This window comes from Mustelus asterias, chromosome 21 (assembly GCF_964213995.1).
Source record: "Mustelus asterias chromosome 21, sMusAst1.hap1.1, whole genome shotgun sequence".
NCBI lineage: Eukaryota > Metazoa > Chordata > Chondrichthyes > Carcharhiniformes > Triakidae > Mustelus > Mustelus asterias.
The window spans coordinates 71,266,411-71,280,533 of record NC_135821.1 but is presented as its reverse complement, the minus strand read 5'-3'; the positions used below and the strand labels follow the sequence as shown (position 1 = coordinate 71,280,533).

At 42.5% G+C, this 14,123-nt stretch overlaps 1 protein-coding gene across 4 annotated transcripts in view; it reads right to left on the bottom strand.

The window, feature by feature from the left end:
- Positions 1-14,123, bottom strand: part of LOC144509396 (lethal(3)malignant brain tumor-like protein 4) — a 62,054-nt gene that overhangs the window by 21,176 nt on the left and 26,755 nt on the right. For all 4 annotated transcript variants that reach the window (XM_078238192.1, XM_078238191.1, XM_078238193.1 and 1 more), the window contains 5 exons: positions 12,629-12,705; positions 12,043-12,128; positions 9,668-9,778; positions 2,913-3,027; positions 594-696 (listed from right to left, as the gene is read on the bottom strand). In XM_078238192.1, the coding sequence (XP_078094318.1) occupies positions 594-696; positions 2,913-3,027; positions 9,668-9,778; positions 12,043-12,128; positions 12,629-12,705 (492 nt within the window). The remainder of the gene's footprint in view (positions 1-593; positions 697-2,912; positions 3,028-9,667; positions 9,779-12,042; positions 12,129-12,628; positions 12,706-14,123) is intronic.

The following is a 14,123-nucleotide window of genomic DNA, read 5'->3' as shown; positions in this document are numbered from 1 at the left end:
TACTACTTGGCCAATCTGTGCGTCATCTGTAAATTTTCCAATTGTGCCCCCCCACATTCACGTCCAGATCATTAATATATAGCACAAACAGCAAGGGACCCAACACCGAATCCTGTGGAACACCACTTGTAAAGACAGATGCAAAGTACTAGTTTTAATACCTCTGCTATTTTTTCTGCCTCCACATTCAAGTCCTCTTTCTTAACCCCTAATCGGCCCTACTCTTTCTTTTACCATTTATTTATTATTGAAGTTCAAATCCTTTGGGATTCCCTTTTATGTTTGCTGCCAGTCTCTTTTCATGCCCTCAGCTTGCTTTTCTGATTAGTTTTATCACTCCCCCCCCCACCCAGCCCTTCTATATTCAGCCTGATTCTCCCTTGTATTTTCTACCTGACATCTGTTGTGTGCATACTTCTTCCTTTTCATCTGTACCCCTATCTCTCCAAGGTGTTCTGGATTTATTTGTGCTGCTTTTCCCCTTCAAGGCAATATACCTTGAAATTGCCTGCAATAACTTTCCTTTGAAGGTGACACAAGTTATTATTTTTTTTTAAAAAGGCAGATGGTACTCATAATTTCCTCTCACATACGTGTAATGTGCAGCATATCTTGCCCCTTTGATGTGCCCTATTCCTTTACAGCCAGGTGTTGGACATCCTCCTTGTCCTGGACTTTCTGCCAAATCAGCGGGGCCTAATTGAGGGGAAGAGTAAAGGAAACACATTTATTTTGATTTTACAACGCTGGCCTTTTTGACTAAATATAGAAACACAAAATATTGAAAATGCATCACTGGTTTAGGAAAAAAGACAGATTATCAAGTCAGAACGAAGACTGTTTGGGCAGAATTTTCCCAGTGCCAAGGCGGTGAGGGTGGAGACATGCAGCTCGGAATATGGCACCAAGCATCGCTGGGACAGTTCCCACCGCCAGGAAGACGGACGGATCAGTTGTCCACTGCAAGGTGGGCAGGAAGCCAATCGGCATATTATAACTCCAGTTAGGGGACGTCAGAGTGCAGCAGCATTCTCACCTCCAGAGGAGGCTGGTAGCTTAATGGAGGCGGCCTCACTGCAGCCTTTCATGGGACCACTGAAGCCTCCATCCCCCCAAGGGCCCCAACAATACTGCTGGAGGGCTCTTCCCTCCAACTGAAGGGGCCTAATTATTTGTTCCTAAATTAATTTTCACTGCTCCAAGGGTGGTTGCATTTTGTGGCTACTTTTACCTATCTACCTCAGCAGCCTCTCCTGGTGGGGCTGCCAAGGCTACACAGCTGATGGACCTGCAACATCGACGGTGAGCTCAGAGACAGCTCATTAAGAGGCCACACCCAGGGAAATAGCTTTTCCGATTTGGCTCTGAGCAAGTGCGGGCTCAAGTGCCCATTTAGCCCCAACGTCAGGGTCCCAAACTGGGGAAACTCAGTTTGCAGGTGCAGCAGGTGATCAAGAAGGCAAATGGAATGTTGGCCTTTATCGCGAAGGGGATGGAGTATAAAAGCAGGGAGGTCTTGCTGCAATTGTACACGGTACTGGTGAGGCCGCAACTAGAGTACTGTGTGCAATTTTGGTCCCCTTATTTGCGAAAGGATATATTGGCCTTGGAGGGAGTACAGAGAAGGTTCACCAGGTTGATACCAGAGATGAGGGGGTTAGCCTATGAGGAGAGATTGAGTAGATTGGGCCTGTACTCGTTGGAGTTTAGAAGACTGAGGGAGATCTTATAGAGACATATAAGATAATGAAGGGGCTAGATAGGGTAGAGGCAGAGAGATTCTTTCCACTTAGAAAGGAAACAAGAACTAGAGGACACAGCCTCAAAATAAGGGGGAGTCAGTTTAGAACAGAGTTGAGGAGGAACTTCTTCTCTCAGAGGGTAGTGAATCTCTGGGATTCTCTGCCCATTGAAGCAGTGGAGGCTACCTCGTTAAATATGTTGAAGTCACAGGTAGATAGATTTCTGATCAATAAGGGAATTAAGGGTTATGGGGAGCGGGCGGGTAAGTGGAACTAAACCACTATCAGATCAGCCATGATCTTACTGAATGGCGGGGCAGGCTCGAGGGGCTAGATGGCCTACTCCTGCTCCTATTTCTTATGTTCTTATGGAAGCTATTTCCCTGGGTGTGGCCTCCTTATGAGCCCACCTCCAATCCAGGTCCATCACCATCCATGAGTAAGCAGTCTGCCTCATTGGCATTGACCTTAACATCCATCCCTTCCACTATCAGTTGCAGGTCCATCAGTGCTGCAGCCTCGACAGTCCCACCAGGAGAGGTAGGCACTGCTGAGGCAGGTAAGTAAAATGAGGGTGCCTCAAAATAGAGCACAGTTTTTAAACTGGTTACTCAGGCCAGAGAAATGTAGAGGACCCAGAAGAAAAAGGAGATTCCCATTTCTTGCAAGGCGCATGATTGGAACCGTGTAGAATATCAAAGACAAGAGGTGAACTGGCTTTCAGATACAATTTAAAAGATCCATTAACAAGGACATCAACATTTATCAGCAGCACAACGACCGATCAAGTGGCCGTTCGTCTCATTACTGTGTATGCGATCTCGCGGTGTGAGATTAGCTGCCATGCTCGCCTGACAAAAGCACAGACTACATTTTCATTATGAAGTAATTGATTGGCTGTGAAGCATTTTGGGGATGTCCGGAGGACTTGAAATGTGTTATAAAATGCAAGTGCTTTCTTCCCAGTGGCTGTGAAGAATGTTGGCATCAAATGAGGAAAAAGTGACTGCCTGTCCATTCTGGAAAGCACAGCTTTCGCTTCACTTTTAACAAAATCATGGCAACATAATTATCAGCTCTGATTTCTCTCTGCAGTAAAAGAAGGATATATTCTAACAAATGGCTTTAACGTAAAATAAAGGAGAACACACAGCCAGGACTCCAACTTACTAAGAGGTATTTGTAGTGAATGTCCAGTTTTAGCACACCAGCCAGCAGGATGGATATCTGGACTATCTGCATCTATCCAATAATCATAGTCATGACTCCAGCCATCAAAATGGATCTGAAACACCATAATGATATTATACATTATTTATCCTCAGTAAAGTAACACATATATTGCTCATGTCATGCAAGCACTCATCAACAACCATTACCAAATTAAAAAGACCCGCACACATCCTCTTGACTATTAACGACAGCACCATCTCCATGTTACTTCCCACCATCCCCTGGAGGTTGCCTCCAAGCACAGCTAACTCAGCTAAATCAACACCACAGCTACAAGAGTAGGACCAGGGTTGAGTATTGTGAATGAATGGTTCACCTCCTGACCCCTCCGTGCCTCTCCACCGTCATAAGATTTAAATCAAGAGGGTGATGGAATGTTCACCATTGGCTGGAATCACAGCAACATTTCAGAAACTCATCACCATCCATGAGGAAGCAGTCTGCTTCATTGGCATTGAATTAAACATCGATCCCTTCCACTGTCAGTGCACTGTACCTGCAGTGTGCACTCCAAGACCCAGTGCACCAAAACACCAAACTTATTCCAACAGCCACCCCAGCCAATGACCTCCACCACTAAGAATGAGAGCAGTAAGGTCACTGGATAACTTGCACCTCCAAGTTGCTTCCCGGTCCTGATTTGGACATTCGCCTTTTATGTCCAAATGTTCATGTTCTTCGTTGTTCAGTCACAAGTCATGGAATTCCCTAACCAACATTGTGGGAGCTTCACCAACACTAAATTTGCAGCAGTTGCCCTGAGAACAACTACCACACCCACCACAGGGTAATTAGGAATGGTCAATAAATCTGGCATTAAAAGAAAATAGCTGTACATTCATCAGATATACATTGCGAAATCAAAGCTTTGGCTTCATATCAGATAAATATTATTCTGCCAATTTGTAATTATTAATCCTAAATTTCAAATGGATTAAATAATTTCCAAAGCTGTTTGGTCTAAAATGCTTGCATTTGCTGCAAGTTTTGGATAGGGGGAAGCAAGGGATTCTAAAGCAAAGCAAACATTGATTTACTAGACTTAATTTCCTTACAATATGGAGATAAAAGATTTGGAAGAATAATGCATCACACTATAAATGATAAAGCATTAGTGAAGGAAATCTGAGTTCCGTGTTTGTTATCTGCAATTACCAAATTGGACCTTCTGCCTTAAATTCATTGATGGCAACCAGCAAAATTTACAAAAATATGCCCACTATTTGTTGACCAAAATGCTGCACTGACCTCTGCTTCCAAATATTGTGCGACAGTATTGAAGGATTAATCAGGGATTAGCACTGTTCAATGAGTGCAGTAGTCTATACTTGTGCCAGTATACAGCGCCAAGTTATCCAGCACTTATAGATTCTAATTAGAAGATGTTTCACTTTTTTTCTAAATATGAACAATAAAATAATCTTTCCCAATGGGTTAACAAATTTATTTACTTGCTTACAGTTGGTCTTATCTCCCCCGCCCACCCCCATCTCCAACCTCCTCTTCCCCTCCCCATCTCCAACCCTCCCAGATTCAAGGTGTTTGGGTGAGTGGATAAAATTAACCAGGATTCTCTCTCCTAATGCAATCCAACAACTATTACAATGGTGCATATTTGGATTACACACAAGGATAGGATGTTCCCTGTCTTCGAGTCCCTATCAATGCACGCCGTCAAGGCCCACACATGAACTATGTCACTTGGGCACTGGAAGACTGTCATATTCCACGCAAGTAACAGCCAGTGGCCTCACACATGGACAAAAGGTGGCGAGGAAAGAGCGGAAAGTTGGAAACAAATATTTTACAGCATTTCACCAATTTGCTCTCATGATTACTGTGTGTGTACAGGTCCTCAGGCATCAGCAACCCTTCAAAACCTAACTCCAGTGACTTATTTGTCATGTGCGACCATGGATGATCGCTGTAAAAGAAAACATTACACTCAATTTTGTTCCCACCCAGGTTCATGTCTCCGTCTTCCAGTGTTGAACATTATGGAGAGTTAACGGGATTACCAATCAATCTATTGGTATCATGCGGCAATGGACTTTCCAATATAAACGATATGAGAGAAAAATAGTTTATCTTTTGATATGTGAGCTGCTCATCATTATTGTCATGAGTTTCTTTTCACATCAGCTATGAGTGGTTAAGGCAGTGGTTCACAAAGGGTGCGGCGCGCCACACTGGTGCGGCGAGAGAGGATGGCAAGTGTGGCGGGAAGATTCAAGGACAATCAAAGAAACATTTAAACATGGTTTAAATAAGCATTGTTTTATACTTTCTGGATGTCCCATGATCATATTATAAAGTAGTTGTGTTCTATGTTATGAATCAAACACTGCTAGGAGTTGTTTTTGAATATATTTCTTATCAATAAAAAATTCGGTGTGGCGCGAGCAAATTTTTATTCCGAAAGTGCGGCCCAGTGAAAAAACTTTGGGAACCACTGGGTTAAGGTGTAATTTTGGGGGCTAGAGTAATAAACTCAAGCAGAGCTATCCATTAGCAACAGGATAGAAAGATAACAGTTGATAAAGTCTGCTCTTCAAAGACATTAGAAACAGTTTGAGGGGAGTTGCTTTCAACTACAACTGTTTAGATCTTCAAAGGATTTGCCAATGAAGTCTTCTTTATGACCTGTCCCTTTGATGTGGGCAGAATGTGATGTATAAAGGTTTTCACAGTTCTTCAGAGCTTGGAAGGTAGAGAAATCAGAGAGCTGTTCTCTGTACGTAGTCAGGGCGATCGCTATACTTCATATCAATAAAGTCTTCTGTATATTACACTATGAAGTATCTCAGGATTGCTCAAAACATGTTCTTGTGAACCACAGGACTTACTAAATAATGTTTGGGAACATAATGCCTGGATGCTTTCATTCCCTTATGCCTGGCAACTCCGGGGCCAATGACAGCAAGCATATCATCAGCTCACCCAAGATCAAATATTCTGTGTCCCAGGGATCAAACCTGAGCCCTTCCTGATATGAGAGATCTGAGAGTACCAAACCATGCAGTGACTTCACCAACTCAGCGACTGAAGACATTTGTCAATACATCTTTAAAAGTAATTCCATTTCCAAAATATTGCACTGTGCATATTTCAGAGTACAACAGGTGTCAGCAAACCTGGCACAACACAGGGAACTCACAGTATCAATTTTAAGATTATTAGATGTTTTTATTTTAAAACCTGAAGTGATAGTTAAAAGGTGAAATTATTTCACTTTGAGAGTTCTTCAAATGTTAAGCCAGTGAAATGTAATTTCAAACAAAGATGAGCTTGATAATTCAGGAGTGCTCACAGAATAATTATTAGAACAATTGGTCGCAATTACTTGATTGGTGACATTTACGGCACTAGATTGTTCTCACCTCTGCAGTAGTTTTGACTGCACGCAATACACATTTTACTCTATCACACAAAGTCGCAGTTATCATCCCCCCTTCACTTTTGCAGACTCTTGGAAGATGCGGAGTGGACTGGACTTTAAACACAGAACTGTAATTAACCCTGCAAGTGAAAATTTACTTGGAACTGCAGCTACTGAGTTTAAATCAATAGGTCTGGCCAATTTACAGCATAGATTATTTGGGAACTGAGGAGATGAATGTTTGGATTAAAGAATCAGTGGGAAACCCACTGCATTAACTGTTGCAGCCACTAATAATTAAAGGGAAATGTAATTTTTCAGTCATGAATGGGAAGGATTAGAGTTTTAAAAGTGCTTTGAAATAGCAGTGAATGAATATTGAGCATTCTCAATACTTGCAATCTTGAAATTGCATTAAAGTTTATTTATTAGTCACAAGTAAGGCTTACATTAACACTGCAATGAAATTACTGTGAAATTCCCCAAGTCGCCACAGTCCAACGCCTGTTCAGGTCAATGTACCTAACCAGCACGTCTTTCAGGATATGGAAGGCACCCGGAGGAAACCCACGCAGACACGGGGAGAACGTGCAAACTCCACACAGACAGTGACCCAAGCTGGGAATTGAACCCGGGTCCCTGGCGCTGTGAGACAGAAGTGCTAACCACTGTGCTACCGGTGGAAGCCAGGCAGAAAAAGAGCTCTCACTCTTTGTGAATGATACAATTACTCAAAATTATTTTGCACATTTATATCATAATGCTGGAAACTCTGCAGGTTTTCAAAGAAAACATAGCAATAAAAGAAATTAAATTTCATGCTGATTGGACTTGGTCAGGCCAAACCTGTTCCCTTTCAGCAAGTACAAAATCCTGGTTTCTAACAGATGTGGCATCCAGGGTCTAACAGAAGCAAGCAACCATGTCATAGTTGTTTGCTTTTCTCCAATTTAACTTGAAACTATTTTGAGAATTTTAAAGAGCTGCCTGTTCTTTGAGCAGTATTTTCAAGGGATCTGCTAAGTATATATTTGAGGAAAGGTTGCACAGTTCGCGGGGCTATTTTATTACATTCTTCTCAGTGTGTATCTTGATAGATACAAACAGTACCCAGGTGTTATGGCTGTCCAACAAGGTAGCCTCACTTGATGCAGGGAACAAAATTAGATACAACAGTTCCAGGCCAGGTGAATCCAAATCAGTTCAGAATTTGTGCACTGATTGTCAGAAGATTCCTTTGTGGCTTGAGTAACCCCATATTTGATTTGATTTATTATTGTCACATGTATTGGTTTACAGTGAAAAATATTGTTTTTTTGCACGCTATACAAAGCATACCGTTCATAGAGAAGGAAAGGAGAGAGTGCAGAATGCAATATTACAGTCATAGCTAGCGTGTAGAGAAAGATCAATTTAATGCAAGGTAGGTCCATTCAAAAGTCTGATGGCAGGAGGGACAGTAAGTAGTCTCACAACACCAGGTTAAAGTCCAACAGGTTTATTTGGTAGCACGAGCTTTCGGAGCGCTGCCCCTTCACCCAGTCCAACGCCGGCAACTCCACATCATGGCAGCAGGGAAGACGCTGTTCTTGTGTCGGTTGGTATGCGACCTCAGACTTCTGTATCTTTTTCCCAACGGAAGAAGGTGGAAGAGAGAATGTCCAGGGTGCTTGATTATGCTGGCTGCTTTTCCGAGGCAGTGGGAAGTATAGTCAGAGTTAATGGATGGGAGGCTGGTTTGCCTGATAGATTGGGCATAGTGAAGTGTTCCAAGTAGGTCAGATCTAATTTTGTTTGTTACTCAATCTTACAGCACAATATAATCTGATGCTTAAATGGGGAAGGAAGTGAAGTAGCAACACCACCACCGGCACATTTACCCAGGAATGTGTTGCTCAAAATTGGGGTCATTATCCAAAATGATGAATGGAGCCACTCTGGGATGCTCCACATCAGCAATATCCATGCAACAAGCTTGTCATGGACATGCAACACGAGTTGGTCTCCAATAGTGACCATTTTTTTTTAAAAGTGTAATATTTATACACTTTCTACCCCCCAATATGACGAATAACATTGAAGTCATATTGTTGTTAAGATATTTCCCATAACAGATCCCAAGGCAGTACACTTCTTTTGCTGAAGTGGTACTCTGATGCAGAGGAAATAAGAAAGGCAAGGTTCTGACGTAGGGTCATCCAGACTTGAAACGTTAGCTCTATTCTCTCTCTGTAGATGCTGTCAGAGCTGCTGAGATTGTGGTCAAATGGACAACGGCCTGAGCAACTAGGTCAACGTAAAATTGAATGCTTTAAACGAATACTGCTAAACTCCTCCTACAATCAAGGCCTGATGGAATGCAGACAAGGTTACCAGAGGTTAAAGGCCAACAGGGACCATACCAGAGCTGTCTGCATATTGAACAGAGATGCTTGACCGTAACAATGGAGGAGTCATTGTGACTCGAAACCAGAATCCAGACCTCTTACATGTGGAATAGGGAGGCTCAAACTTAACAATGGAAGAGTTGTTTTGGCCCAAGATTCATCAAAAGTACTGAACTAGAAGAATAGAAAAATACATTCAGTTTGTGTATTCCATGGTTTCAGCCAGACTCCCTGCAATTAACCATATCCTGAAATGAGATATGTACAACTAGGATGACCTGGTCTAACCTCATTAGGTGTCATGACCCTCATTGGTTGAAAGCCAGAGAACAATCCAGAAGGGCTCGAAGAGTGGGATAAAAACAGCCATTTTAAGACAAACTCCAGTGAAGACTCAACCGATCTACTATGCCCTGAGACAATGCAAGAGAGCATACGGGATCCACCTTGTGTCAAGAGGACCCTGAGTTCATCTGTTGCCATGCGCTCAATGAATTGAATCCAACAGCCCAGTTGACTTCACCAGAATGGGTAATATCTATTTCTCAGGCAATTAGCCTGGTTTGGAGAAAAGTTAATTTGTGTAAGAATTGTCTCTTTAATCTCGAAGTGTTTTTAATAAAGCTAAATTCGAACCACAGTCCTGTGCAGGACCAAAGTAGGAACACCTGGAAAGATATGTTTTGACTGATAAACTGGTCAAAGTGTCTGTATAGAATATTACGCAGGCAACAAAGTCTTCCAGCATTTTCTGTTTTTGAAAGCAAGACTGATGTTGGTTATACCATAAAGTGCACACACAATTAATATTTAACAGTAGCAACAATTAACAGCGACATTTTGCAATGATAAAATGCCTTTAATATAGGAAAATTCCTCAAGTGCTTCACAGAGGCATTGGGGTGGGGTAGGGAGATGGTAAATACCTTTATTCTATGATCTTCTGTATCTACAATAGTTGCCACTCTTATCAGCATGGGATTTCTCTTATCAACAGCCTCCAGTTTCATGTTCAAATGAAAGCCATGGGGTGGGCGCTAGGGGAACAGAAAACAAAATTTAATTTAAAACGAAGTTCAGAGATATGTCACAAACTAGTATCATTATCTAGATTAACAAATTTTAACTTATTTTGCACAATTAATGAACACTTTCACCTGTGATGTTGGGAGACATTTATTGCACAACAAATAAGCTTTAGCACAAACAGATGGACATGTGAATTCTTCACGGTGGCAGTGGTTAGCACTGTTGCCTCACAGTGCTAGGTTTCGATTCCGGCTTTGGGTGATTGTGTGTGAAGTGCCTTCTGCCAAACTGGGTCTGCGTGGGTTTCCTCCCACAGTCTAAAGATGTGCGGGTTAGGCGGATTGGCCATGCTAAATCGCCCCTTAGTGCCCAAAGATGTGTAGGTTAGATCGATTAGCCATGGTAAATGCCAATAATTCATTTATGAGGATAGGGCAGGGGGGGGGGTGGCGGTGCGTGGGTTGGGTAAGATGTCCTTTCGGAGAGTCGGTGCAGACTCGTTGGGCTGAATGGCCTCCTTTTGTAATGTAGGGATTCTATGGTCCACACTAGCCACAAAAATACAAATGGTGGTTTGTTAAACTCAAGGATTTGGATGGTAAAATACAGAATGTTGACTTTCCTGTTGCACTGAACCTCTAAATTAGACATAATACAGGTGAGATGCAACATCAGGCTTCACTTTATCTACTCTTACAGTGTATGTAAGTGTCAATGGATCAAAGTAACCATTCTGAAAATTTAAAAACTTGCCTTTTACAACCTCAAGATGTTGCACAGCATTTTATAGCCAATTAAGTATTGAAGTGCAGTCAGTGTTAGGTGGGAACCACAGCAGCTAATTTGCACACAGCAAACTCCCGGAAACAGGATTGTGATAATGACTAAAAGTTTAATGATGCTGGATAAATATCGACCAAGACACTGGTCTTGATAGCTGTCATGCTCTTGAAAACAGTACCACAGGATTTTTTATACCCTACCCAAGGGTGCAGCCATAGCCTTGGTTTAATGTCCCATTCAAGGGATGGCAGCTCCCGCAGTTTGGTACTCCTCCAATGTCAGCCTAGATTTTGTGTTCAAATCTTGGGACTGGAAGTGGGATTGGAACCCACAACCTACTGATGCAAAGGTGATGGGTGCTACCAACTGAGTGAAGGCCGACAGTGAACACGACTGAACTCTTTCCCTCATTACTAAGAGGGAAAGAGGAGGGGGGGGGGGGGGGGGGGGGTGGTAATTAGAAATTAGGCACTGTAAATTACAGTGGATTTTTAATTACATTGTCTGTTTGATTGCAGACATTGTTCTTGATGGCCACTGACAGCCATCTGACACTGCCTCTGGGGGGCACTGGCACTGTCCTATGTCCACAAATCTCCAGAGGCATCAGGTCATTCAGGTGAAACAAAAGGTGGAGGATTTATCAAGAAGAGCATCCTTTTTTAAAAATTGCATACTCGGGCCTTTGCACAGATCTTACCCCAGCTAATGGAATGCAACTAATCCATTCTGAAGATAGGTTCCCCATGATCCATGTACCATCTGTCGTCAAAAAGGATGATGGGCAACTTGCTTAAATCTCTGCTGTGCTATTATTTGAACAAGCCGAGTGGATTTGTACAAGAGCAGCTCAGGGACGAACATTCCTACTAATTTCTCCCTTTCTCACCATCTCAGAGCATCAGGTGCAGCAAAAGTTAGAAAAGTTGGTGTAGTCGGGCCATTCGGCACTACCATGCCCTGGCACAGCAATGCTTGCAGTACACAACCAGTTTAAGAAAAGTCTTTGCACAAAGATGAGAAGTAAATGAAGAGATAAACTATTTTTTAAATTGCAAATTTAACTTTGTATCTAAATTCAAGATGACTGGGATTTGTTTGCAATTTAATGGATCTAAGAAATTAAATAACCCAGAAACCATACATTATTGAATCATAAATGTCATAACAATAGCTTTTGCCTGACCTACAAACATGTAGTTATAAGAGCTGCAATGAGTACGGCCATTAGCCGTTCTGCCAAAATGATTTTACACCAGATTTCACAACAAGTCTTTTTACTAGACCAAAAAACGACATTAATTGCCATGACACAACAGGGGAAAAGAAATCCCTAACCAATTTGATCTCCAGCGATGGCTGAATTTTCCATGTGTCTATCTCTATGTAAAGGTTATAACAGGAGATAATCAAAGGTTGCTCAGTAATTTACAGTGCCTAATTTCTAATTACCTCCTGAGCACGATGGAGTTTGCCACCTCATTCATACCTGTTTAAAAGCCCGTGCTGGGGCTGCTTGTGCACCAGAACTCTCCAAATACTTCTCCCAAGAAAAGTCTTTGGTATCTTTATACTCTGTAAGAAAATGTGCAGTGATGTCAATTAGAATAGAATCATAGAATCCCTACAGTACAGGAGGCGGCCATTCAGCCCATCAAGCCTGCACCGACAACAATCCCACCCAGGCCCAATCCTCTTAACCACATGTGTTTACCCTGCTAATCTCCCGGACACTAGGGCACTTAGCATGGCTAAGCAACCTAACCTGCACATCTTTCGGACTGTGGGAGGAAACCGGAGCACCCGGAGGAAACGCATGCAGACACGGGGAGAATGTGCAAACTCCACACGTGCAGTCACCTGAGGCTAGGATCGAATCCGGACCCCTGGCGCTGTGAGGCAACAGTGCTAACCACTGTGCCACCGTGCCGCCCCATTAATTAAAATAGTAATTCAGTGAATAGAGATTTAATCTGGGCATGGTGAGCAGTTTGCTAATATTTTATATGAAATGTTCACTATAGTTTATGCCGTTTAAAACAGAATTCATATTTTAGAGTGAAATAGAAACTAACCAGGTGGTGTTGTAAGAAGTAATCCAGATGCCTGACATGATCCAACTGGACGTATGTATGGACTGCTAGCATCACACCTACAAACAGAAAAATATTCCAAAAATAACAACAATGTTCATTTCTGGCAAATGACACAGCAAAAGCACGACCGAGTTAAGCCTAACCATTGTTCTCTCACATCAAGTAACATAAAAAATCATCTCCATTAAAAGCAATAAAATTAGTACATTCTGAAGAAAAATCCAAGAACTAAAATTCCAATAATCCACAAAACTCAGCAGGTTTTCATTAGGAATGAAGAGGGTGCAAACTCGGTCCATCAAACTCTGCAAGAGTGGACATTAGTAGATTAAGAATCTACTGATGACCGTGAAACCATTGTCGGAAAAACCCATCTGGTTCCCTAATGTCCTTCAGGGAAGGAAATCTGCCGTCCTTACCCGGTCTGGCCTACATGTGACTCCAGAGCCATAGCAATGTGGTTGACTCTCAACTGCCCTTCAAAAGGGCAACGAGGGATGGGCAATAAATGCTGGCCAGCCAGCGACGCCCATGTCCCACAAATGAATAAAAAAAAACACCTGCAAAAAATAACCTGGTAGAATGTACAAGGGGCACCCTGAAACCACGGAAACGGACAAATTATGATTGATGGACAGTTGGCAGTGCACAAAGCACTTTACAACTTAAAACAAAGCCTGTTGCAAAACTACTTGGAAATTGCACTAGGCCAGAAGCACTATCACTTTCTCTTGTGGCTTGCTTTTTTCCTTCCTGTCCCCAGATTCGAGGTCAGTATAGATCAGTCTTCACGAGGTGGCAGTGGGTTTTGTGAAAGAAACAGAAAATGCTGGAAAATCTCAGCTGGTCTGACAGCATCTGTGGAGGCAGAACAGAGCCAACGTTTCGAGTCTGGGTGATCAGATGCTGTCATACCTGCTGAGTTTTTCCAGCATTTTCTGTTTTTGTTTCAGATTCCAGCATCTGCAGTATTTTGCTTTTATCTTTGTGAAAGATGTGTTTTTTGTGGAAAGGGGAGTTCTTTACCTGGAATATATAGATGGGCTAGAAAACCTCTACCGCTGGGAGTGAATGTCTCTGTGGCTCCAAGCAAGGGATAGAATCCATTCTCTTTAACCCCAACAAAGCTGCTGAAAAGGGTGGTGCTGCTGTTGACTGGCACACTGACTTCTACCTTTCAGAGGTTGAGCACCAACTCTCAGACACTTCTTCTTATCTCCCCTCGGACCATGACCCAATCACCAAGCCATTGTTTCCAGGACTGCTCCTAACTTCATCTCCTCTGGAGATCTTACCTCCACAACCTCCAACCTCATCGTCCTCCCCCCCGCCCCACCAAACTTGCACATCCCCCTTCTACCCCTCTTCCAAAATCTATAAACAAGATTCCTGCTGCATTCGGGACAAGAAAATTCTGGCCAATGTGTCCCATACAATTAAAATGATCCTTATTCTATATTCCATTGCTTAAAGT